General features: G+C 42.7%; 1 protein-coding gene across 4 annotated transcripts in view; it reads left to right on the top strand.

Moving 5' to 3' along the window:
* FAM171A1 (family with sequence similarity 171 member A1) overlaps positions 1–24979 on the top strand; it is a 136322-nt gene that overhangs the window by 69790 nt on the left and 41553 nt on the right. For 3 of the 4 annotated variants that reach the window (XM_048838041.2, XM_048838040.2, XM_048838039.2), the window contains exons 2-3: positions 8081–8308; positions 14880–14972. In XM_048838041.2, coding sequence (XP_048693998.1) covers positions 8081–8308; positions 14880–14972 — 321 coding nt within the window. Of the gene's footprint in view, positions 1–8080; positions 8336–14879; positions 14973–24979 lie in introns of those variants that run through there. The other variant, XM_048838042.2, reaches the window with a different exon arrangement.

Raw genomic sequence — 24979 nt, 5'->3', positions numbered from 1 at the left:
AATCTAGGAATTTAAACAGTTTTTAATTTTGTAATGTCCTGAGTTTGTCCCTGCTTAGGAAAGTCCCAGAGGAAAAATTCTGCTGTAACTAAGATGCGTAATAATTACTGCCTTGATTCTGTAAAGCTTATCAGAAGCAGACCTCTGCCCAGTTGACATTGGTTGGACTTTGCACAGATATAGAAGTGTGTTCTCACAGATCAGTTTGTAGGATTGGGGCCTAAATCCAATAGGAAGCTACAGTTCTTCAGTGACTTAAAGTTACAACTTCATTCCATTGTTGTTTTTTCTTTTATTTTCAGTAGAAGTTCCGACACTTAGCATTTCTCAGGATCAGGCCTTTCAGTTGTATTTGCCATTATTTGCTTATGTCAATAAAACCCAATAATTTTCAAGAGGCTGGTTTGGGAGACTACACTGACTGGACTCAGTTCTTGAGGAAACTGGTATCTGATAAAGGAAAAAGATGGTTCATGAAACATGGCATTGAGTGGGTTCTTCACATGAACTTTAGATTTAGTAAAAACTCTTAAAAAGATTGAAAAGCCAGGTAGGATTTTAGGTTTGAATGTCAGTGTTTTGATTTGGCTATCCCAAATGATAACCTTGGGGATACTGGTTTTCTTTATATAGCTGAGAATAAATTTAGTTCAGGAAATGGAGAGTTATAGTTAAGGGACTGCTTTCACTCAGACTAGTAGTTTTTGGTTTGTTCTTGTTCTTGTAAAAACAGATAGGATGTGATTACTCAGGAGCACAAAGGAGTAGAACTGTAAAGGAGACACTGGCTAGTGGCGCTTGCTTGAGTGCACAACTGCAGTGGCTCTGATCCCGTCTCATGGATTAACTCCATATCTACCGCATTACTAATTTTCTGGTTGTTATCTGTAGTCCCCGTTTCCCTTTTAAATTCTTGAGTCCTAAGTCATAAGATTTTTCCACAGGTCTCTCTTAACATTCTATTGTTTGTAAGCAAAACATTTACAACTGCCAGATTTGCCACCCATCAGTTTTCAGATCTATTTAAACAGGAGTCTGCAAAGCCGAAAACAGAAGCTCTCTTACTCTGCTGTTTTATAACATATAGAGAAGACCTGAAAGGAGAGTGGCTGTTTTTTCAAAGAGGGTGGGTTGGGGATTTGGGTCTCATCTCTTTTATTTTTTCCTGGAAGAGCTTATGGATGACTGGAGAGCTGGTAGGACTATGTCACCCACACGTATTAAAGAAGCTACACCTGAGTGCATGAGAGAGTAAGGGACTTTTAAAGCTTAAAACTTTTTAAATTAACCACTATTTTACTGACAAACTGAGTGAAAATATCTTTTCTAAAGCTCCTTCAATTAATGGCTGTGAAAGCTCCCACTCCAGTTCTTTAATCCTCCAGATAGACCTCTAGCAATATCCAGGGAGTCAAGCCTTGATGATATTCCTGAAATGTGAAAGTGTTTTTTTTTTTTTTTTTTTAAAAAAAAGCCTGAAAAAAAGATAGCTCTGCTTCCTTTGTATGAGCGAAGGTAAAAACTCAATCCCAGCACCCCAGCACGCCCCTTTGACTCATGTGGTGCTGAATCTATTCTTTTAGAGTATTTTCTTTTGTCCTTGCTGTGATCTGGCAAACCAGGTACCAGCTTATGCCAAGGCCCCACTGAACACTGAGAGATGCTGGAAACCATCCTGGTTCACCTGTGTTAGTATTGGAAGGATAGATATTAGAGTTGTAAGAAACTTCTTGGTGTCTAGACCTTATGAATAGCTTGTAGGATGCTGCATGTATTAGTTTCACTTATCTGTACGCTATGTTTTAAACCAATAGCAAATGTTTACATTGTAACCCTCGGTAACTCATCAAATCGGAAAGAATACTTCTGTAATTCAAATGCCGGCTTCCTACACAAGATGTTAGGTTCTGCCCAACCAGAAAGCTTTTGAAACCAAATGCACTATTACAAGATACCAAAAGAATAAAGACTTTGTTAATTGCACTCCTCACCCCCTCCATGAAGAGGAGACCTGCACATGATGAACTCATCCCATCGGCTTGGACTCTGGGAAGAAGGGGATAAAAATCCCTGACCCGGATAAGCTAGGTACTTTTTTGCTGTTTGGACTCTAAAGGGCCAAGAATCATTAAGGATAAGGAAAAGACACCCCCTCCCCAGATGTTTTACCAGATTTAGCCCTTGAGGACATATGACGTTTGCTTATTATAGAATTGTTTATTATCTTTTGGAATCTACAACTGTAACTCATTTGTATGTGTTATATTATCTGCTTTAATCATGTACATAACTCTCACTTCTTTTTCCTAGTTAGTAAATCTAGTTTATTACAGGATAGACTACAAGTGTAGTCTTTGGTGAGAGATCTATGGTACAACTGACCTGGGGAAAGTGACTGACTGGTCCTTTGGGGAATAGTGTTATGATTTTTGATGTAAGGGACCATCAGTCACAAACACCAGCTTGCCTGGGTGGCAGAATAGACCAGAATGTCCAAGTGGACGGGCTGACTGTGACTCCATGTTAAGGCTGTTATAGTGCTAGAGGAGTTCACGCTTGATACTGGGTTGATAATATCTAATTCTAGAACATACAACCAGTTTGGGGGGTTTTTCTCTGCTTCTTAACAGTCTGCCCTGAGGTTGGCACTCACACTTGTGACTTGTTCATGACAATTGCATTCCATCATTCACCTCTATTTTTATTATATAAATATATGTATTACTTCCTTTTTCTCAGTGTTCAATGATATTTTGGGTTGCTGTGTAAGGTGTTTCCTTTGTACACCTGCAAAATTTCCTCAGAGACCAATAGAAACTATTGCTTATGGAGGTGCCATTTCAGCACAGGGAAATTAGCAGTAGGAGTTGCAGATAGTTCAGCATTTTGGTACTACTACCATAATTTATCATCGATGGCTCTGTCTTGATGGGCAAAAATGGTGTATTTTTCAATCATGTTAACTCCCAACTAGAGTACACCTGGGCCTGCTAACTGCTCCCTACTAGGCTGCCATGTGGCCAGCTAATATGGTTTGAAACATATTGGCTAGCATCTTAATGAGCATTAGGACTACAGTCCTGTTAAGCTAACTGAAGTGAACTAATGTGGATGAAAAACAGGCATTGTTACACACAAGTTGCATTGCTTTATCTTAAATTGGTTTAGAATCACACCTTAAGCTAAACCAGTACAACTTTCTCATGTAGACTAGCCTACCTGTCCTTTTTGCCCATCCAGACAGTGCCCCTGGGAGCATCTGAAAGAAAGGAGTTAGTATATAGCTGGGTCTCAGACTTGCTTTGGGCGTATAGCATTGCTAAGGCACTGTAATTGCAATGATGCTGTGAACCTTAATTTTTCCCTCCCTTCCTCCAAGACCTTACCTATAGAATCAATAGACACTTCGTTTTCTGCTAGTTTTAATGAATGAACATAACTTTTGTAAATAAAAAAGCACAACACTAATATAGTTTTTCAGAAGACTGCTACTGACTCTTCTTCCTTAGAGCATATTCTCTGAGTACGTCTTTCCCCTCTGCCCCACCCCCACCCCATGGACTCTCTGCTTTCTGCTCTTCATCTGATTTTCCAACCATGTTGGAGTCTTCCTTTGAGTCCCATGTGTGTTTAATTCTAACGTGGCTCTCTGCTATGGTATTCTGGTAAAATCGAGAATAATTCATCTGCTACATCTCCTCTGTCTGTCTGCTTGATATTTCCAACTGACAGCTTTGCCAAATGTTTTAAATACTGTCTCTTCCTGAGTTCATACTGATTCTTCTAAAGCAGCTTTTACTAATTAAACACTCCTTTTTGGTGTATCTAATAATTCACTCTAAAACCTCACTATTAACTGGAGGTCAGACTATCTGATCTAGAATTGCTTACTGTCTTTATCCTTCTCTCTCCCCACCCTCCTTAAATCTCTCACTTCCGATCTCTTCCTTAAATAGAATTTACTCTAGTATTTCAGTTCTGGCTGTGATCTCTGTGCACCAGTTAGATTTCCTCTGACTTTTGCATTTTTGTAGAGATGATCTTGCTACGGGACCTCATTCTTAACACCATTTTGTTTTGAGAAAGGGTTTTCTGCAGCAGTCTCTCTCCTGGCTGAAGTTTGTAATCAGTCTGTTGCTGTGGAAATTATTGTGATGCTGCAGGTTCAGCATTCCTGACTTCACTGTTGGATTAGATAAGAAGCAAAAAGGAGCTGTGGGGGAGAGAGAGCCCTTGTTTAAGTAGGTCTTTGACCGTTCACAATGTGTCAGTTAAGATAAACAAGGGAAGAGGAACTGGATGTGTTTAAGTCTACAAGAGTTTTTTTTCCTCCAGTACAAAATAAATCAAATTAAAAAAAATCTATTGAAAAAAGAGGAAGGAATAGATAAAATCTGGGTGGGTGATCCAATGACATTGACTTGGAACAGTATTTCCGGTATATTTTCCTAACTTCCCAGAAGTGGAGGATGCATTGCTGTCCAATGGCCTTTATCGTACCAGACTGATAGCAGTATTCCCGGACGTGGACAGTCAGATCTAGCCCACCTTACTGGAGAGAAAGTTGCCTTGACACAGGGCTTTGTGTGGAAAAGAAACGGGGAGAGGAAAATCTGAATGGGGTGTCCTGGAGGAGAGGACCCATAGTCCCCCCACTCTTTTAGGAAAGAGAAAAAGATTTACATGTAGATATTTTTATTACTATCTTCATCACTTGTTCAATTCTAGTAGCAATCTCTATTCCAAAATTATAAATTTTGAGAAAAAAATCAATATGTATGACATTTTGTAAGTTTTCACTTCTGGTCTCCTCCCCTATTCCATTCTAGATCTCTCTTAGCACATTATTAGTTCTAGTTGTTTAGAACTTTGCTTCTTACGTTACCAACGTTTCTTGTTACCATAATATTCAGTTAGCCTTGTTTCCTTGCTCTCCTTCTTTATGCATGCCTCATTATCCTTTGCTGCACTTGTTCTTCTAGCTTTTGTTAGCATTTCTTTTCCTTTTGACTTGCCTAACAACTTGCCTGTCTCACTTCAGATCTAAGAGCACTTGTTTTCTGCAGATTTCAAAAATAAAAGCACATTTCCCTCCTTGCCTTTCTGCTTCTTAAATACATGTAGAAAAATAGTCTGTCTGTGACTAGTGTGTAAGGTGGGACTCCTTATGAGGCTGTTTGTACCATACATTAGTGTCCAGGTCTACTGCAGTACATATGTATGTACATTTTTTTTTCAATATATGTTGGGATTTTTAACTATTAAATGTAAAACTGGGAACTAAATCCAGAATATACTTCATGCTGATTTACTTTAAACTGACACCCTTGGTTGCCAAGTTACAAAAGGAGGTGTTGTGGTGATGATGAATTAGAATGGGATTTTTGTTTAGGGCTGTCTGGCACTTATCATTCTTGTGCTTGTAAGTGTAGTCTTTGACTATGTATACATGACCCCACAGTTCAGACTACAGGGGTGTGAATTGCAGTACGCACTAGGGTGCTGCGCCCTCACTGCTCCTGTGGACGCTGCTGGCACAAACTAAAAGGTATCTAGTATGCATTAATATGCTACATTAACACAAACTAATTGTGACAGATACGGTAATTTCCTGCAGTATCCTTGGGAGACCTTATTGAATTAAGTTTACATGACTTTGGGGTCCATTGTATTAAATGAATAGTTTATGTATTATTGCATGTAACAATCGTATGTAACTTCTCAAGGGGGGAGATGTGAGACCTAGGGATGCAAAGGACTATATTGAACAATATGCCAGACAAGAATGTGCCAAAGGGCTCAGTGGTTTTCCTGGGGAATATCTAGGGAGGAGTTAATGCAAATTCCCCACCTCTGGTTGTCCCAAAACCCAGCCTTTCGAAGCTATGCCCTGATGAGTGGACCATTGTCTGCTGATCACCTGTTGCATGAGGCTTCTATCAAAGGCCCAAACTTTACAAAAGAAAGACTCAACTATTCATGGTTGTTCTGGTTCAGAATCGGAGACAGTTTTTTGAATTTGTAATCATGGGGAAAATCCTGTTGTGGGTTTTAAAGGACTGACACCTACCACAGCCTGAGGCTGGAGTTGGGATGGCCTCAGGTAAACATTTTTTTTTTCATGAACGTAGGTTCTTTTATTGTTTTTAGTTGTTTGCTCTGTAATGCCTTCACCTTGAGAATAAATGTGCTTGCTCAGAAAGAGCTGTGTGGTAACTTGTGACTACAGCAATTATGCCATTCATAGACTCTGGAGAGAAAGCAAAGAGCATCTGCTGGCCTTTTAGGCGGTCTGGCTTGCTGGGGATAACATTGTGTAGGCAGAGAACTGTGAAGCCTTGGAAAAACTCCAGTCGGGAGGGAGGGAGGGAGATGCAGGCCTCTACCCATGAAAGGTGAAGGCTGAGGAACCGGGAGCCTACAGTGGGTGCCATCGAGGGACCACAGAGGAGGAATGCAGGTGCAGTTACCTTGGATTGTAACTTCTTAGGTACCTTCTGATTTGCACCTTCAGGATCCACACAGGGGAGTTACAGTGCAGCACAGCACTCTAGTACATGCTGCAGTTCACACCCCTGTAATCCGAATTGCGTGGCCATGTAGACAAGCCTCTTGGGTCTAAATTTCTGAAGGGACCTAATATTTTCTTGCTGATGCAGGGCCCATAAGGAGAGGTGCTGTTACTTGAAGGATTTCATTACACAATGAAATCCTTCTATAAGTGTTCACCTTCACTAGCATACTCAGTATTATTTAACCACTGACATTTTACAGCAATTTTACTTGTTCCCCTCTTGGCTTTGTTACTTGATATTATTTCTTGCTGATTTAGTGTCTGTATGTACAGTTTGAAATAAAATGTATAATACTACAAAATATTTATACGTGCAACAAAACTCAATCCCACTTACTGTTTTATATAAAAGAATTAGTGCTTATTTATAAATATAGTTGAAGTGAAAATGAGGTCATGCTCTGTTCCTTCTGCAGCACACGAAGAAATTAGTTGCATTTGGAGCACAAGCAATGTGCTTGTCAGTGAGGAGTCTGGCTGAATTCCCATGAACAGGAAGCCGAGGGTTGCATCCGATTATCTCAGTGCTTTGGGGAATCGGGTATGTGGAGATAGCGGCAGCGAGTGGGAGAGCAGCAGATTTGCGTAAAATGGGAGAGTGGGAGGGATGGGTCAGGCCCGTACTTTGGGGAATGGAAGGGAGAGAATAACAGACTGTGAAGGGGAAGCCTGAATAGTGCTTTAGTGAATGGGTAGAACCATTGCTAGCACTTTGAGCACTGTTCTGAACCTAGGGCGTGACCGTTGAAGATAGCTGCTGCTGCTGTGGTAGTGGCTATTGGGGTGGGGTCAGTTGGGGACTATTGTAGGGAGAGGAAACTATCCTGGAAATAGAGGAACTTGGTAGCACCAGCCACACAGTGTGTGTCTGGCTTCTTATTCATCAAATGCAATATGACATAGCACATATTTTAAAGGCATAAGAGTGCCTCTAATTTGGACAAATAAATTGTACATCTGAAGGCACTTGCAGGAGTAGTTAGTTTCTGGAATAAGGACAAATTAAGCCACTCCCCCACCCCCCAGTAAAATGCACCATCGTGGCTGTTTCTGAAGTTCTAGTGTGGATAAAGTTGTTCTGCCTTGGACCATTGCTTTTTGCTGCTTATACTGACTGGTTGTCTTGTGCCCAGATACCAAGGTGATGTGTGCAGTATAAGCACCTCGATAGTCTGTGCTAACAGCAGAGTAAAGATCAGGGGAGCATGGCCAGCATCCTGCAGTGTATGACGGAACCCATACATATAAATGATATATGTGAAACATTGTGCCTGGGCATGCAGTACTGCCAGGTGGCAGCTCTGTAGAGTTAACAAACCTCTCTAGAGGGCCATGACCTAAAATAGAGAATCATAGGTAGGGAAGATCAATAGCAACATACATCTGTGTGTCAGTGATTAGCATTGAGCCCTGTATCTCTTACTGTTAGCATCCTAGTTTGTTCTAACTACTACATATAACAAAAGTTTTCCAAAGGCTAATCACTGTGGTTGTCTGTCATTACAGAAGTGACGCTGAAGGTCCACGTAAGCGATGCCAGCACGCATCAGCCAGTAACTGAAGCCTTCATTGAGATTTTTACCAACCAGATTTCCATTGCCTCTGGAACCTCAGGAGCAGGTGGCACTGCCTTCATCAAGTTTCAGTATAAGCTGGGCAGTCAGCTGATTGTTACTGCGACTAAACATGCTTATGTGCCAAATTCTGCACCATGGAAACCCACAAGATTGCCTGGTAAGAGACGTTTATTTTTGTTCTGAGGTAAGACTTTGCATCTAAAGGAAGTTACAGAATTACGTGTGACTGACTTAACGCTTAGGATTGTAACCCTGGGTGGTTGTGGGGAGAAAAATATTAGAGGGGCACACCAACACCACGCATCTGGACATCTTTGTAAAAGTTGATCTTTCTAAGTCCTCTAAAATCAGCACGCTTAGTCAGATTTCTTTTGAAATTTGGTGTGCTTCAGGAGGGTGAAGGGTAGAATTAGTGACTCAAATTTGGAGTCATTTGAGCCAATGGTTCCAGAGAGATAAGCTCTGAAACAGGCACTTTAAAAAAAAATGTTTGTAGGTTGGGGGAGAGGGGGTATAGCTAAAGAGCAAACTATTTGAGATGCCGGTCACTGTGGTCTCAATCTGTTGAGTTTTACCCAAGGCAGAGTGTGGCACCCACTAAATCTTTGGAGGACCCAAACTGAGAAAAATATTTTAAAAAATGTACTTTTTTTATTTTTTTACACTGTGCATTTGCTAATGCAGAAAAATGGCTAACAGATTTTCATTCCCATCATTTTATGTGGTTTAAAGTGTGACTTTTGTAAGTGCTCTAAAATCCAAATGGTTAATCAGATTGCTTTGAAACTTGGTATGCCTCATGGAGAGGCAGGGTATTGTTAGTGACCAAATTTAAGGTCAATTGGCTGAAGGGTTCCCAAGTTACATGCCCCCACAAAACCCAGTTTCCATCCGCTTCTTTGTGCTGTTAAACTGAGGGGTACTAATCACTGGGTGAATCGCAGACCTAGTTGAGTTTGACAGTAAACTCACCTTGGATGGCTTTGAACTGACCCTTCTATTAACATAACTACAGATCAATTAATCACAAGCCCCCACCTAAGACAAAAGGAAATTTGCACTAAGTGGCTGGCGGTTGCTACAATTTGTGAGTCAAGGGTGGCAGTTTGATTTTGGGAGCAATGTGTGGTGGAAATTATACATGTGAATGCTTCCTGGGAGGGGAAGAGTATTAGGGGGCAGAGAAGTGGGGGGCAGGGAATTGAGGGGAGAGAGGTTTAGGGCTGCAGCGAGGGGACGGGGGGTTATAGAGGGGCATAAATGGGGACAAATGAGAGAGGTTGGTATGGTTGGATCAGGGGTTTTCAAACTTAATTGCATTGCGACCCCCTTCTGACAACAAAAATTACTACATGACCCCAGGAGGGGGGACAGAAGCCTGAGTCTGCGCAAGCCACACTGCTCCAGGTGTGGGGGAGGGCAAAGCTGAAGCCTAAGGGCTTCAGCCCCAAGCAGCAGGCCTGTAACCTCAGCCCCACTGTGGAAGGCTGAAGCCTTTGGGCTTCGGCTTTGGCCCCAGGTGATGGAGCTTGGGCTTCAGCCCTGGACCCTAGCAAATCTAAGACAGCCCTGGTGGCCCAATTAAAATGGGGTCACGAACCACTTTGGGGTCCCGACCCACAGGTTGAGAACCACTGGATTAGATGTTTGGCTGTGTTTGTGTGTGTGGTTTTGTGTGCTGTCCCAGCTCTGCGCAGACAGCTGGCACAGCAGACCTTGAGCAAACCACCCAATGACCACAAGATCCGTTAAGGTACAAAGGCGCCCAGCCAAGTTTATAGTTGATGAAGCATGGTACTAGTATCCTGCAGACTCTACCGGACCACTAATACGTGTATTCCTGTAACAATGGAACAGCTCAGTGAACGGCGGGACTTTCCGTTCTTCACCAGGCTAGACAAATACATTTCTGGGATACATTTTTATACCCAATACAAACAAGTTATGTACTGCCCCACTGATGTAGTTAGTTACTGCCCCCTGACGTGGCTAGTTATCACCCATAACCTTGTACATATTGCTTCGATTAAAACATCTCTATTATGTACTGTCATCCTGACCTTATCTTTTTGGGGGAGTGAGTGTGTTCCTGTTATTCTTGGGGAATGCTTTTGTACCATCCTTGATATCGGGATGTGTTTTCATGAGTACTCTATGCACATCTTAGGAATGTGTATTTCTGTAATAACATCCTTCTTGACAGATTCTGTGAGCAGGTTCTGCCTCTTGCTCACAGCTTGTCTTTGCTTTATATTAGTAAAGCTTTGACTACTACTTTAGCTCAGGCCTCTGATACAAGAGCTTACGTCTCGGGTTCTCTTCCTACTACAGTTGAGGGCTCAGATGAGGGAGGCATGGCACTTCCCAGCTCTGTCAGTGCACCCCAACCTTCCTAAATCTTTACTCCACAGCTCTGCCAGGGGACCCAACCCCCCTCCTCCTATCCCCCACTCCTCTGCCCCCCAACACCTCCTCCCTTTCCAAGAAGCATTCACATGTCTGATTTTCCCCCCCAAAGACTTTGGGTGGTACATGGGTGTTGGTGCACTGGCAGAGCTGTGGGGTGCAGGAGTGTTGGGGTGAATTGGCCGAGCTGTAGAGTGTGAAAGCTTGGAACTGACATCACTGCCTTCTTGACCACTGAGGGAAAAGAAATGTGCGTGCTGCCAGGCTTGCCAGCATGTTGACTCTGGGAGATTCTTAGTACACGAGGCTGCAGAAGTTTGGGGGGGAGCAAGGAGTACACCATGGCATAGGGATTGTTGACTATGGGCTGATTTGGTTCAGTATTCAAATTGCAGGACATGATGTACACAGCTGCCTAAATAACATCTTAAGTCCTATCAACAACATACCTTTTTTTTTTCTTGTTCAAAAGAGTAGGAAATTCAGTGGCAAAATACTACACTAATGCAGAGTCAAAGTTGCTTGGGGGTATGTCGTCCACTTGCAGAACGCTGAGCTCAGCAAAACTCAAACTTCTGAAAACCCAGATATGCAGAGTTAAGGTTTCCCACGCAACCTTAACTCTGTCCTCTTTCAGCAGTGATCCAGTATGCCCATTAATACACACAGATTTACTCTGCCAGCACTACCTGAGAGCCCGAGTTCCAACCTGAGTCTCAATGTCAAAGCAGTGTCTACACAGCTATTTTTAGCGAGCTACCCAAAAGTCCCCCTAGCACAATTCTGTTTACCTTGGCTGGGCTTGCTCTGAGATGCAGTGTAGACATACCTGGAGAGGTTAAGTGACTTTCCCAAGGTCACACAGCCGGTCTGTGCCTCTTCCAAAACTGAAAACTGCTTTGGTGATTATCCTTTTTGTGTAAACTCCTTTAGTTCTACCAGTCACTGAAGTCTCAGCTTCTTTAACATTCTTCTTCTATTTCCTCAAGACACAACTGACCTATCATTAGTCCATGCATTGCCAATAGGCTCTTAAATGTTTTTCATTTTTCTCTTCCCTTTCCTGTTTCTTTTGAATAAAGCGTGCCTTTACATGGCATGTTTTCTTCTGATGTTAACCTTGGGAGAGGGCAATCAAATGTGATGCTATTGTTTTGATAAACCATTGAAATCTGATAAGGAATAGCTTTGTATACACTTTTGTATAAGATTTTTTTCTAGACAGCTGAACATTTTGGAAAAACAAAGATTTCTTTGGTTCTGGTCCTTCTCCCATTGAAGTCAATAGGCAATTTGCCATTGACTTCAGTGGGAGCAAGGATCCACCCTTTGTCTTCTTTACCTTGAACTTAATCCCTTTCCTGATTAAATGGCCACACAAAACATTGCAACTAGATATATGTAATGCAGATTCAGTATGGCCAAGTTGAAAACTTTCTGTACTTTGTCCCTTTTAGAGAACACCATTATTCAGTAGTGCAGGCCCAAAATATGTAGGTTTTATGGAGGATTTTTTTTAATTACAAAACTGAATATTAAATATTTGACTTTTTCTTAAATATAAAGAACATTTTTTGATTTAAACATTCATGTTGGTGTTTACAACCCAGAGGTTGCAGCACTCTCCTAGTTCATGAGAACCAGAAAGTGAAGTGGACTAAAAATAGAAATGAAATTGATCAGTCCAAGCTGCCTGACATACCAAAAGTGAACAAACAGCATATTTAGGCTCTGATCTTGCATCACATGCTACACCTGCAGAGCCCAGCACCCAAATGGAGCTTAATGTTGGGCCACAGTTTAAGTGACTTCTCAATTAAGTTCCTAAAACTTACGTAGTAGTAATACCTAGTATATGGGGCAGGATCTGCTGTGTGCTTTGCCCCACAGACCAGGTATACCATTCCAGGCATCAATCAAGCGTGTTCATCTTATATTGGGGAGAGGGGTGGGAAAATTCACTAATAAAACATAACACTGAAAAGCTATGCAGCCACTGATCTAGTGATGCTCCTATAATAACTTAAGGTGCATGTGTCAGGGGTTGGTGGTATTTTCATAATTTGGGCACAAAGTAACTTGGTCTAAATATCAACAAAAATATTTACCATGATTTTGCCACTTAGTTGGAACTTCTGCTTAAATTGCTTAGCTGGAAGATGCAGGAGAGAAAGGATTGGGGAGGGAGTTGGGGAGAACTCTTTAAAAAAATTATTTTATGAACACAGCAAAATTCCCTCTCTAATTAAAGATAAATTTAAACATTGTTTGAACTATTTATAAGTGCATAATAGAAGAGACACTACTTATACTGCTTGTGTATCATTCGTGTTTGGTTTTTTTTAATGACTTTGGGAATTACCTTGAGTGTGAAAGGTGCTGTGTAATCAAATGCAGTGTATATGTATAATAGATCCCTCTGTCTGATGAGCCAACTCTTTACACTTCAAAAATTTTATGTTGTTCTAATAGAACTCTCCCAAGAACACAGTAGGAGGGACTCAGATTACCCAAAATAAAGGGAAGGTGTTGCCATTGATGTGTCTTCATTTTGGTTCCCCAAATGTTTCCAGACTACTTGATTTTATCCTGGGCTTCTAATGTAAAGGACATACTAGAATTTACATCTTGGGAGAAAGAGCTCAGGACACCTCATTTGTCATGCTGAGAAAAAGCCCAAGGGAAGTTCAAAGGTTATCTATGCTCAGCATGTGATGAGAAAGACATTGGCACGTATTCTTGTATTCAGCTCTCCAGGGTGCTTGAATTACATTGGCTTTCACTCCTACAAATTAAATTACTGGAGTAAGAGCAAACCTTTTTTCTAATTGTGTGGCTTTTATACTACCTTCTCTATAGCTCTTCTTTTCATGTGCCTGATGTGTAAATCCACTTTGACATGTGGAATATTAAAAAGAAAGTTCTTATTATGAAATAGCTGCAATTTGAGTTATATTCAGTTTTATTCTGTGATGTCACCAATGCTCACGTGAGCTAACGAGGAGTTAAGTTTTATTAAGCAGACACGGTCAATGTATTTCTCCTAATTTAAAAATAACATTTCATCTTTTAAAAAATATTTTGACACATTGGATTTCTGTTTCAAGCTATGAACTTTTGGTTACAACAGGTCTTTATTGGTGCTGCGGTAAAAGAAAATATTAATTCAGAGGAAGATTTTCTAAAGCTCCTAAAAGTAAATGGGCCCAGTGCTCCTAAATTACTTAGGGTCTTTTAAAAAATCTCCTCCTCAGTTTGTGGTAGCATACAAAATATTCTAGGCACTTTCCAAATGCAGATTAAGAGAAAACACCTGCATCAAAGAACATACCATCCATAAGGAATTCCTCCTCTTTCCCTCCTCCCATCCCTAAGGCACTGGAGCGGATGCAGAGCTGCTCCTTGCTGTTGCTACAGTCGCAGGGTGAAGTATGCTCAAGGACTGCTGTGTATGGAGCAAGGGATATGTACCACAGAGATCTGACATGCAGGTGTCTAGTGCCCACCCACACAATTCCCCTAAGAAACTCGTGTGTGCTAAGGCAGATGAAACCTTTGTTTCCCACTGGGCGAATCCATTACTGCAGACTTTCTGCATCCTAGCCATTTTCTATACCACATAGTAGAATCTGACTGGTTCTGCTGAATATAGGACCTTCTGTACTGGGCTGGTGGTGGGTGGGCAGGATCAGTTCTGTAAAAACTCCAGAGTATTTTGCAAATAATAAAAGGTCAGCACAAAAGCTTAACTCATGTTGATACAGAATCACCACAATACTTTTCACTTTTATAGTGCATTTCATCTAAGTACCTCAAAATACTTCATAATTAAGCCTTATTACACCTTTCTGAGATAAGTAAAATCATTTTACAGACTCATAGACTTAGGCACAGGTGGATTCCAGGTTTCGCCTAAGATTATGTATTAAGTCATTAGTGGAGCTGGAAATAGAAGTCAAGAGTCCTGACTCTGAATTTTCTGTTTTGTACTCTACTTCCTCTCAAGTGCGTTCAACTTCACTAGAGGCAGAAGGTGAAATATGTTGTTTGGATCAATAACAAATTACTCTGTCAACCTAGTTACTTGGTTTATAAAACACACTGGAGCAATTTTGTGTATACAAAATATTTGCTTTTCAGTCTTTTTATAGTAGTTTGAACTGACTGTCCTTCTAAGGGTAACAGAGGGAAAAAAATGTTTGTATTCAAGAGAATTGTTAACAAAATTGAGAGAATCTTGGATTTAGGCATCTTTTTTTAATGAAGTTTTTTTTAAAAAAAGAATTCAAATATATCCCACTCAAACCACTTTTCTTCTACAGTGTTTTCTTCTCTGAGCCTTGGACTTCTTCCTGAACGATCGGCAACTCTGATGGTCTATGATGACGTAGTCCAGATAGTCTCGGGATTTCAAGGTACGTTTGTAGATTTGTAAAAGTTGGAATTGGAATTTAAAAAACAGTGGATGAAATCCTGGCCCTTCTTACCTTTTGGTATATTAAATAGAGCTAGAGATGAAAGTTCTAAAATCTTTATTGGCTTCTTATTCTGTCATCTAACGTCATGGAACCATCTTTAGTTATAAAACTTCTGTCTGCTATTCAGTCTAATTTGTTTCCTGCTTACTGCTGTGATTATTGTGGTTGGATTTAAAGAATAAAAGTATGAGGCATAGAGACCTCATCACATGACCCAAAAATGCAAACTAATATAGGGGCAATAACAGTCAGGTGGACATACTGTTGCGACTTCTGAATGTACAGCTGAATAGCAGAATTGAAGGTAATTCACCCAGCTCTTTATCTGTCACTCAAGTACTGTAAATTAGACCCAGGTCTAATTTCATTAGAATGATTTGATTTACTGAGGTTAGTTGGTTAATGAAGCTCTTACAGATGCTTTGATAACCTTTAAATTAAAGCCAGGACCTCTTTCTGCCTCTTATCTTACCTGTGCATGCTGGTAGGAAACCGTGCAGTAGTTTTTCGTCTAATTTTTAAATATTCTCTTATCAGAAAATTAATGAAAAACTATGGGTGTTACTTTTCTTTACTGCTTTGTAATCCTGTAAAATGGCTATGCTCCATGGAATATTAATAGAATAAGGATTTCCTAACATTTTTTATGGGCAGAAATCAGCCAAACACAATAGGCTTTTCATAAGTGAAAACTCCACTGTGGAAGAATCACTAAACAGATTATATAACTGATGGGACACTGTTAAAGAGGGCTGTATAACAACCCAGCTATAGTACATGCATTCTGCAGTTTGGGAGCTGAGGTTTTGAATTTAATTAATAAAAGGTGGAGATTGGAGAAGACCTTGAACCCCAGGAGCCTTCATCAGATAAACAATGAAACAAGGGTTACAGCATTATTCTATTAGCGTACCGGTGTTAGAGATTCTCATTCTTCTGCAGGTTTGCTAACAAATCTCACAATTCACTGTACAACAAAAATCTTTTCATGGAAAATTGAGGCTAACAGCTTCCTTACAGCTTTCCTTGCTTTGCCACTTTGAATAAAATACCTGTCACACCCACCTGGTTGCCACCCCCACTTTTTCTCTTCTTCAGACATTCTGATTCAAGAAAAGAGGCAGGAGCACAAGTATCCAAAATGCTATTAACTATGGAAACTGGCTGATACCTAGACTCCCATCTTCTCAAAGTAAAAACTGCTCACAGGACCTATGCTCTCTTCTTAACTTAAGAATTCTTATTTTTCTGTAAAAACCAACAGTGGACATATGTATTTCTGTTGTGTTGAAACATGAATGGGGAACAACATAGGCATTTCATCAAGAGCTGGGAGGGCTCTCCCTAATCCCTACCCAAAACTTTTATGGTTTGATTCTTCACTCACTTACACTGAAGTAAAACTGGTGTAGATTCAGTTACTTCAGAGGAATTAATCAGCATTTTCCCCAATGTAAACATAAGAGCTGAATTGGGCTTACTCAAGCCCCCGAGATGCTATACAGATTGGGAACTCTACGGCGCACTGATCAAAGGTACAGAAGAGCCTGCCCAGCACAGAAGTTACTAGTTGTCATTGAATAATTAATAAGATGAACACCTAAATATGCCTTTGAGACGTTTGTTTTCAAGTTTGCTTCCAACCTCATTCTCATGCTGAAGGTACAATCCACTGCTGCACTCTGGAAGTAGTTGCGCAGATGGAGTTTGTCAAGCATAGGCTCTTTAAGGTTATGCAGAGGAGTGATGCCATCTAAAAATGTGCTAAAATACCAGTTTATCAACAAGCAGGGTTGAGTACTCAGTTTGTGGGAGCTATAGATATCTTCTCTCTCCACTAATACATAAAAGTAATGTCAGGCATTTTTTACAATATCTTCCCTACACTTGCACTAGGCCAACCATGCTTCGAACGGTTATTTTGCACACATTGAAACACAAACAGCAGAGTGACTCCACACTGCATACCCTGAGCTGGATTATGGTTTGACCTGGCATTCACACTAAGGGCTGCCTTAAACCATTTCCGAGGAGGGGATAATAGCATGTGAGAAGGTGCAGAGAGGTGACTCTCGGCTGACGAAATAAGGAATGTTGCCAGCTTAAGGAGTTGTAAGCTCTGACAGCTGACTAAAGCGATGGCTATGAAAGTTGACAACCCGCTGTTTGTGCCAGTGTGTTACATCAACACTGGCACTTGATCTACAGAGTCTCTTCAAAGATTGGGAGAAACTTGCGCCCATTGCTGGTCCTCTGAGCCATTGGTTGTGGTGCTTTTTGTACTTAGAACCAAAAGTGCAGTTCAGTTAATTAGAGAGACAAGTTTTTCACCTTGATACATTTCTCCAGTGTAGAGAAGGCCTTAGCAATATGCGTATCTTGCACTAATAATATGTATTGACTCTTTCCACTAAAGAATTTCAAAGCATCTTACTTACAGAATTAAGCTGCATTTGAATGGTACAGATTGGTAAATATTACCATACTCATTTTACGGATTGCGGGGGGGACGGGGACGAGGTACAAAGATCTTAGGTGATTTACCGAAGGTCACATAACCAGTCTGTCATCAAGAACTGAGTTTTGTCAGTCCTGTGGTTTAGCTAGAAGACACAGTTTGTACCAACTGTATAATCTATAGTATTTGAGGAAACTGAGATTGACTTTAAATTTTTTGCCCCTTTGTAAAAATATTTTCAGTAACAAGTTGGCAGCACTCAGCTCTCACAGGCTGTGCTATATCGGGTTTCCATAAAAGATAATTTATTATTCTCAGTAAATTATTGTTAACAGGCTCAACAAAGAATTACTTTGTTTTTTAATTCTTAATTATGTGAACCTTCAGAAATATAATACTGGTACTTGGCAACTTGACTGATTAATCTTAATTATATCCATACACTGCAGCCTAAAATCCTGCAATTTTTGCATTGAACTGTTATAGAGATAATCCTAATTCTGCTTTCTTTTTTGTTGTTGTTGTTTGTTGTGGATGCTTGTCCATATGGAACATATACATATACAAAGCAGTGTAGGCAGAGATTGTTGAATGTTTGAACAGATCTGTCCCTGAGGTGCAGCAACTATTATCATATTGCACAGCACTGGGGAGATAAGTTTTTTGTTTTTGTTTTTTTTTTTCCCCTTGAATTCATTGAAGTGAATGTCTTTCGTCTGTAATGTTGCAGTTTTCCATTTAGGCCTGGAAACTGGCTAAGAGAGATTTCTTCCTGTTTCAGAAATGTGTTTAATTGCTGTATTAACCATTTAAAAGTAGTATTAGTTTTAAGAAACTGGTACAATTATTTCAAAAACATTCCAGTGATTAAAGCCCCCCCCCCTTTTTTTTACTCAGCGTTTCCTTGCAAAATTATCAACTTTCAAAATGTTGCTTTTTAAAAAAAAAAAAAAGGTTCAATACAGTTGTGTTGGACAAATAAAGCTTTGTGCATGTGATCGGTGTTTGCTTCGTAGGCGGATGAAATTAAAGCTAAACTGTTTAGATCCATCTGTGTACAGATGCTGCAGTCTTTGCTCGGTGGCAACGCTTGAATTGTGTGAAATTCTGTGTTTTGTTGTAACAATAACTCATGTCTGGAAACTAATTAAAGAAAACTGAGAGGAGGGACTAATCTCCTGGTTAGTGGCTTAAGCAATTGTGAAAATAAGGCGCCTGACTTATCACTCGTACATCAGTTATCCTGTGAAGTAACTTGGTTGACTTCAGTGAAGTGACATGTATAAAACTGGTGTAACAGAGCGGCAGAACAAGCCCATCCATGTTATGGTTTGGGCATCTTAGAACGGTCATAATTTACAGTCAGAGCAGAGCATTGTTTGGCTCTTGATCCTGTGTCACTTAGGGAGCATCCTTTGAATATGGAAAAGCGCTCTTGGGAATAGAGTAGCTTTGCCTTCAACAGCTGTTTTAAATCTCCATTTGCTTGTTGTCTTAGAGCTTGCAGATGGGGCCTTGCTGTGTGCTGCAAAACAGTGTGAATGGTGAGAAGCCATTGAAAAAGGCTATTGGTTTCCTGAAGTGGATGTTTAAAGAAGACTATAATGTAAAATACTACATGGAGTTGTCTTAAATCCTGGTGCATTGGAAAACCTGCAGTTCATGTGTATTGATTTTGAATAAATGCAGATGAGTGTCTAATAATGCGCACAATGGGATAACAATAAGGATGAAATCTTGAACGCAGAGTCTAAGGAATCTAGTTTTATATGGGTGGCATCTTAAGGATCTGGGGAAACCAATCTTCTCCTAACCCTGGACAAGTGAATTGGGCTGGTATAGTAACTGTAGCTCTTCCTTGTCCGTGGGCTGGAGTGTAAGAGCCAAAAGATCTATGTACATTTAAGGGACCTCAGGAGGTCATCTAGTCCAAACCCCTGCTCAAAGCAGGACCAATCCCCAGTTTTTGCCCCAGATCCCTAAATGGCCCCCTCAAGGATTGAACTCACAGCCCTGGGTTTAGCAGGCCAATGCTCAAACCACTGAGCTATCCCTCCCCCTCCCTGTCCCCTCACTGCAGCCGTGTGCGGTGGCTGTGTAGGTCTGATGCGTACACCCTTACTCCCCTCCAGCAGCAGTGCCCAAAAGGAGTCCTTATGCAAGATTTAAGTGGTGTGGAGGTGTTTGCACTAGAACCATAGAAACGTAGAGTGGGAAGGAACTTCGTGAGGTCATCAAGTCCAGCCCCTGCACTGAGGCAGGACAAAGCAAACCTAGACTATCCCTGAGATGTTTGTCCACTCGGTTCTTAAAAACCTCCAATGATAGGGATTCCACAACCTCTCTTAGAAGCCTGCCCTTATAGTTAGAAAGTTTTTCCTAATATCTCATCTAAATCTCCCTTGCTGCATATTAAGCCCATTACTTCTTGTCCTACCTTCAGTAAACATGGCGAACAACTGACCACCATCCTCTTTATAACTGCCCTTAACATATTTGATGACTGTTATCAGGTTTCCCTCCACCGTTCTTTTCATAAAACTAAACATACCCCAGTTTTTTAACCTTTTCCTCATAGATCAGGTTTTCTAACCCTTTTATTCTTCGAGTGTTTGCTCATGTCCGTTCCACATGTTGCCAATTTAGCTACTTTCTCACTAGATTTAGCGACTTCTTGGTTTCTCTAGCAAAATAAGTGTCAAATCTGGTGACTTTCATTGCCAATTACAGTGACATTCAGAGAAAGAAGTCACCAATATCTATAGTCACAAAATCATTCACAAGCAGCTCAATAGTGTTCATAAAATCCATTCCATGCTCCTCTTCCTACATTCTTTTGCACGCCAAGTATATGTCATTACGTGTCAATTGAGCATGTCCTCGGAAGGAATCCCATTCCAGGGCTTCTTGGGCTGAGATCACCATAATCTGCAGGCGAGGAAAAGAAGTTTGTGGAGGCTAATTAGATACTTTGCTAAAGCAAGGTGCACTTTGGAGAGAGCAGCACATTAGCCAGGGTTTGTTTTTAACCCAGATATGTTCTTTCTTGCTGTTCCGTAGTAGGTGGCGAACCCTGTGATGCAGCAGAAGATGGCTAATGAAGCAGGCAGCGTGGGGGAAGCAGGTTAGCCAGCAAGGAGAGCCACATGGATGGAAGGTGGGGTGGGATGAGACAAGGCCATGTGCCCCAATGGGACTAGGGGCACTGTGCCTCCAGGGATGAAGCCCTTACTACAGGATCAAAGGTGGAGCTAGCTTGATTTAAGCTCCCCTTTACTCCTTCCCCAGTCTTGGCCTGGGGTTAGCTGCCCAGCTGTTTTCAGAAATCAAACCCTGGAAACACAGGGTTGGGAAAGGGTCTGGCTAGCGGATTTTTATTTTTAAATCTACTTTCTTGGCTCCCTGCAGTTCTGTGTTCAAGTCACGTGAATGTCCCCTTCCTCCTGACTCTGGCTTTCACTTTCACTAACCTTGTGGTTCAAATCCTGAGCTTGCCTGGGTGCATACACATATATATAATTCTCTGGAAATTTTGTTTAGTGACATTTTTTACTCATTTAGAGTGCTTAAACAGCTAGATCTAGCGACTTTTCAGGGTTTGTCTGGTGACTTCCTGTTATGTGGAGTTGGCAACACTTAGTGTGTGCGCCCCATGCACAGTCGCTGGAAATTTTCCCCTCGTTGGTAGTACCTGTGTGGTCCGCTCTCCTGCCTTCTGGTGCCACGTGCCTGTGGCGCGGTATAGAGGGTCCAGCTGACTCAGCACCCTCTCTGTTCCTTTTGCTTTGGCAGGCTGTTCTCAGTAGCTCTCATTTGTCACTCCGTCCCTTCTTTTTCTTCTTCCCAGTAGTTATTTCTCAGTTTGGACTTTAGTTAGTAGTTGTAAATAGTTAGTTGGACTTTCACTGCATTAGCGGAGCTTCCTCTGCTCCCGGAGCCGGGCATGCCTGGGTCTCCAGGCGTCAAGCCTTGCGCTTCCTGTGGCAAGGCCATGCCTTTGAGCAACCCGCACTCCAGTTGTCTTTAGTACTTGGGTGAAACTCAAATCAAGGAACGCTGTCAGATCTGCCACCTGTTCAGATAACGTATGAAGAAAGACTGGGAGACAAGGTTAAAGTGACTCCTGATGGTGGTGGTGCTCAGACCCTACTCGGAGCTGAACCGGTCAGACTCAGCACCCAGTACCTCTGCATCAGTATGGAGTGCTCTGCTCGTTGTAAGGGACTCTCGGCACCATTCCCAGTCACTGGCCGATGGGGGCGTTCCACCCCCTCTAAAAAAGGCCACGCATGGGAAAAGCAGTGGAGTGCAACCTGAGTCTGGCCACTCCTCTGCCACCACTCAACAGGCTGCATGGTTGACACCATCCTGTTTGCAGGTTCCATTGAGTTTGGTCCTGGATTAGCCATCGTAGGGATAGCGTAGCACTAACGAGATAGCAGTGCTGTCTACTCCGGAGGCATTTGTTGTGGCCAGAGACTTGCTGGCACTGTCGGTACCAGCATTGCCGGCAGTCCAAAAGTCAGCATCCTCGGTCAGTGAGCAGAAGGGAGCATGTTGCCCTGAGCTCCTGTTCAGTACTGGGGCCATTGGTACCATCTAGAGGTACCAACCTCTAGCTAGCATCAAGAGGTACCATCCCTACTAGTGTCAATGCGGGATTCCCCACCTTGGCATCAATCCCTAGATCCTCAGCACCGACCCCTGGAATTGATGGGTACCACAGCTCCGTGATCCCTAGAGGAAGGCTCAGAGTCAAAGTTGTGCACCCAGTTGAGGAATCCCTACCAATAACCTCCTCTTCCCCCCCCCCCCCAAGTCCTACATGATGCAGGATCTCGGTGTGGGGGTATCTACACATGGGCACTGGCCTATGCAACTGCAATGGTTGTTCTGGAACGCGGGGGGCTTCCCCCCACTAGAAGCCCCTCCTCCCCCCGCAGATGCTCTTACTTGGTGGTGTCTGAGAGAAGGGCTCCTCCATCTGACTGAACGGCACCTGACCCAGACTCCGGTAATTACCTTGATACCAACATTCAGACCCGCAGGATCAGCATGGTGCAGAGGAAGAAGAGGAGGAACCCCTGCTTGTGCAGGCCGCCTCCTCCTCCACACCAGACGAGGTAGTGTCAGGGCCAGGCGCATCACCCCCTATCCCCTTGAATGACTTTAAAGCTCATCAGGAGCTGTTGAAGAGGGTGTCCTCAAACCTAGGACTGGAAATGGAGGTAGTAAGGGTCCTCCCACAGCCTAGTATAGCCTAGCAGACCTCTTGGCTGCGGTGGCCCCATCAAAGATGGCTCTCCCTCCTTAGTTAAAACCCTTTGGCAAACCCCATCCTCTCTGCCCCCTACTTTGAAGAGGGCAGAAAAGTAGTACTTTGTCCCCACCAAAGGTTATGAGTACTTATACTTCCTAGCCCCCCTCCCCGGGGTCTCTGCTGGTGTCAGCAGCCAATGAAAGGGACAGGCAGGTGCTGCAAGGGTTGATCCCCCCCCAAGGCAAAAGACTCAAAGAAAGTAGACCTCTTTGATTGAAAAGTTTATTCTATTGTCAGTTTATAGTTTCACATCTCTGACCAACAAGGCGTTACGACTTCAACATCTGGGAGTCGATGTCAAAATTTAAGGACTCTCTCCCTCAGGAATCCAGGCAGGATTTTTCTGGAAGAAGAGGAAGTGATAGTCAGGGCTTCCTTGTAAGTTGCCCTGGATGTAGCAGATAGATCTATGGTGTCTGTAGTGGCCATGCTCCTGGCCCCAGTCCTCTGGCCTACTGGCAGAGGTCCAGCAGTCCCTTCAGGACCTCCTGTTTGAAGGGTCGTTACTCTTTTCAGAACAAACAGATGTGAGCTCCATGACCTGAAGGACTCCAGAGCCATGATCAAGTCCCTGGGTCTATATACCCTGGTACCTTCAAGGAAACATTTCAAACCCAACAGTCCACCTGTTCCTCAGCTCTGCCACCCTGTCAGGACCCACACAAGAAGTGAAGTAGTGTCTTTAGTCACAGGCAACTTCCCCCATCCTCATCAGCATTGCTGCCTGGCCCTCCCAGACATGCAGGGGGCGGGGGCCCAAAGAGATCTTTTGATTGGGGGCCCAAGGGCATTGTACCAGTTCCCATACCAGATCCTGCCCCCTATTTTCAAACCATTTATCCCACTTCAGCTCGGCATGGTCGCGTATCACTACAGATAGTCAGGTCCTGAGCATGGTGGAAGAGGGGTTTACCCTCCAGTTTGTTTCCATCTCACCCTCCCTCCCAATCTCACTTCAGGGACCCTTCTCACAAGCAACTTTTAGTCCAGGAGGTGCAAGCCCTCCTCCAGCTAGGAGCAGTGGAGGAGGTTCCTCAGGACTTAAGAGGGAAGGGGTTTTACTCCCGTTATTTCCTATTATAAAGGCCAAAAGTGGTCTCCGAACCATTTTAGTCCTCTGCGACCTCAAAAGCTATCTGAAAAAGCTGAAGTTCTGCATGGTCTCCCTGGCCTCCAACATTTACTCCCTGGATCCCAGGGACTGGTACACTGCCCTCAGTTTGAGAGACGCCTATTTCCATATCTCCATTTTCTGAGTCCACAGAAGGTTTCTCAAGTTCTTTGTGAACCAGACCCTCTTCCAGTTTGCTGTCCTCCTATTCAACCTGTCAGCAGCCCCATGGGTCTTTATGAAATGCATGGCGATAGTGGTGGCCTTCCTGAAAAGGCGAAGGGTGCAGGTTAACCCGTATCTTGACAACTGGCTGATTAAAGGCCAGCCTGAGACCCAGATGAAGTCCAGTATCCACCTCATTCAGGCAACCTTTCGAGCACTGGGCCTGCTGGTAAACAATCGGAAGTCAACCTTCATCCCTGTACACAGGATAGAGTTTACTGGCGTGGTGCTCAGTTTTACACAAGCCAGGGCTATCCTCCCAGAAGCATGCTTCCAGACAACGGTGTCACTGATGGCACACGTCAAGGCCCACCCTGTCATGACAGCCCATTTTTGCCTCAGATTTTTAGATCACAAGGCCATATGCACATATGTAATGCAGCATGTGAGACTGTGCCTCAGACTCCTTTAGACTTGGCGGTTTGGTGAGTACATCAAGGCCAGCATCATTTGGATTCTGTGCTCACAATACCCACTCTGGTCCTCACCTCCTTCGACTGGTGGAGGGACCCTTGGTTGGTGGGTTCAGGTGTTCCCTTTGTCAGGCCCCAGTCCTTGATATTCCTAGTTTCGGATGCTTCAGAGCTACGTTGCGGGGCTCACCTAGGACACCCCAGAACTCAAGGTCTGTAGCCCCAGAGAGCTCTCTTTTTACATATAGATGTCACAGAGCTCAGAGCAGTCCATCTAGCATGTTAGGTGTTCTTACCCCACATTGCAAACAAGGACATAAGGGTACTTACAGACAACACGGCCTCCAAGTTCTGTCTTAGGCAGGGAGGGGCTCGCTCTTCCCCCCTGTGTCAGGTGGCTGTTCGCTTATGGGAGTT

Source organism: Caretta caretta, chromosome 2, assembly GCF_965140235.1.
Source record: "Caretta caretta isolate rCarCar2 chromosome 2, rCarCar1.hap1, whole genome shotgun sequence".
In the NCBI taxonomy this organism is placed as follows: Eukaryota; Metazoa; Chordata; order Testudines; family Cheloniidae; genus Caretta; species Caretta caretta.
This window is presented reverse-complemented; position numbering and strand designations above follow the sequence as displayed.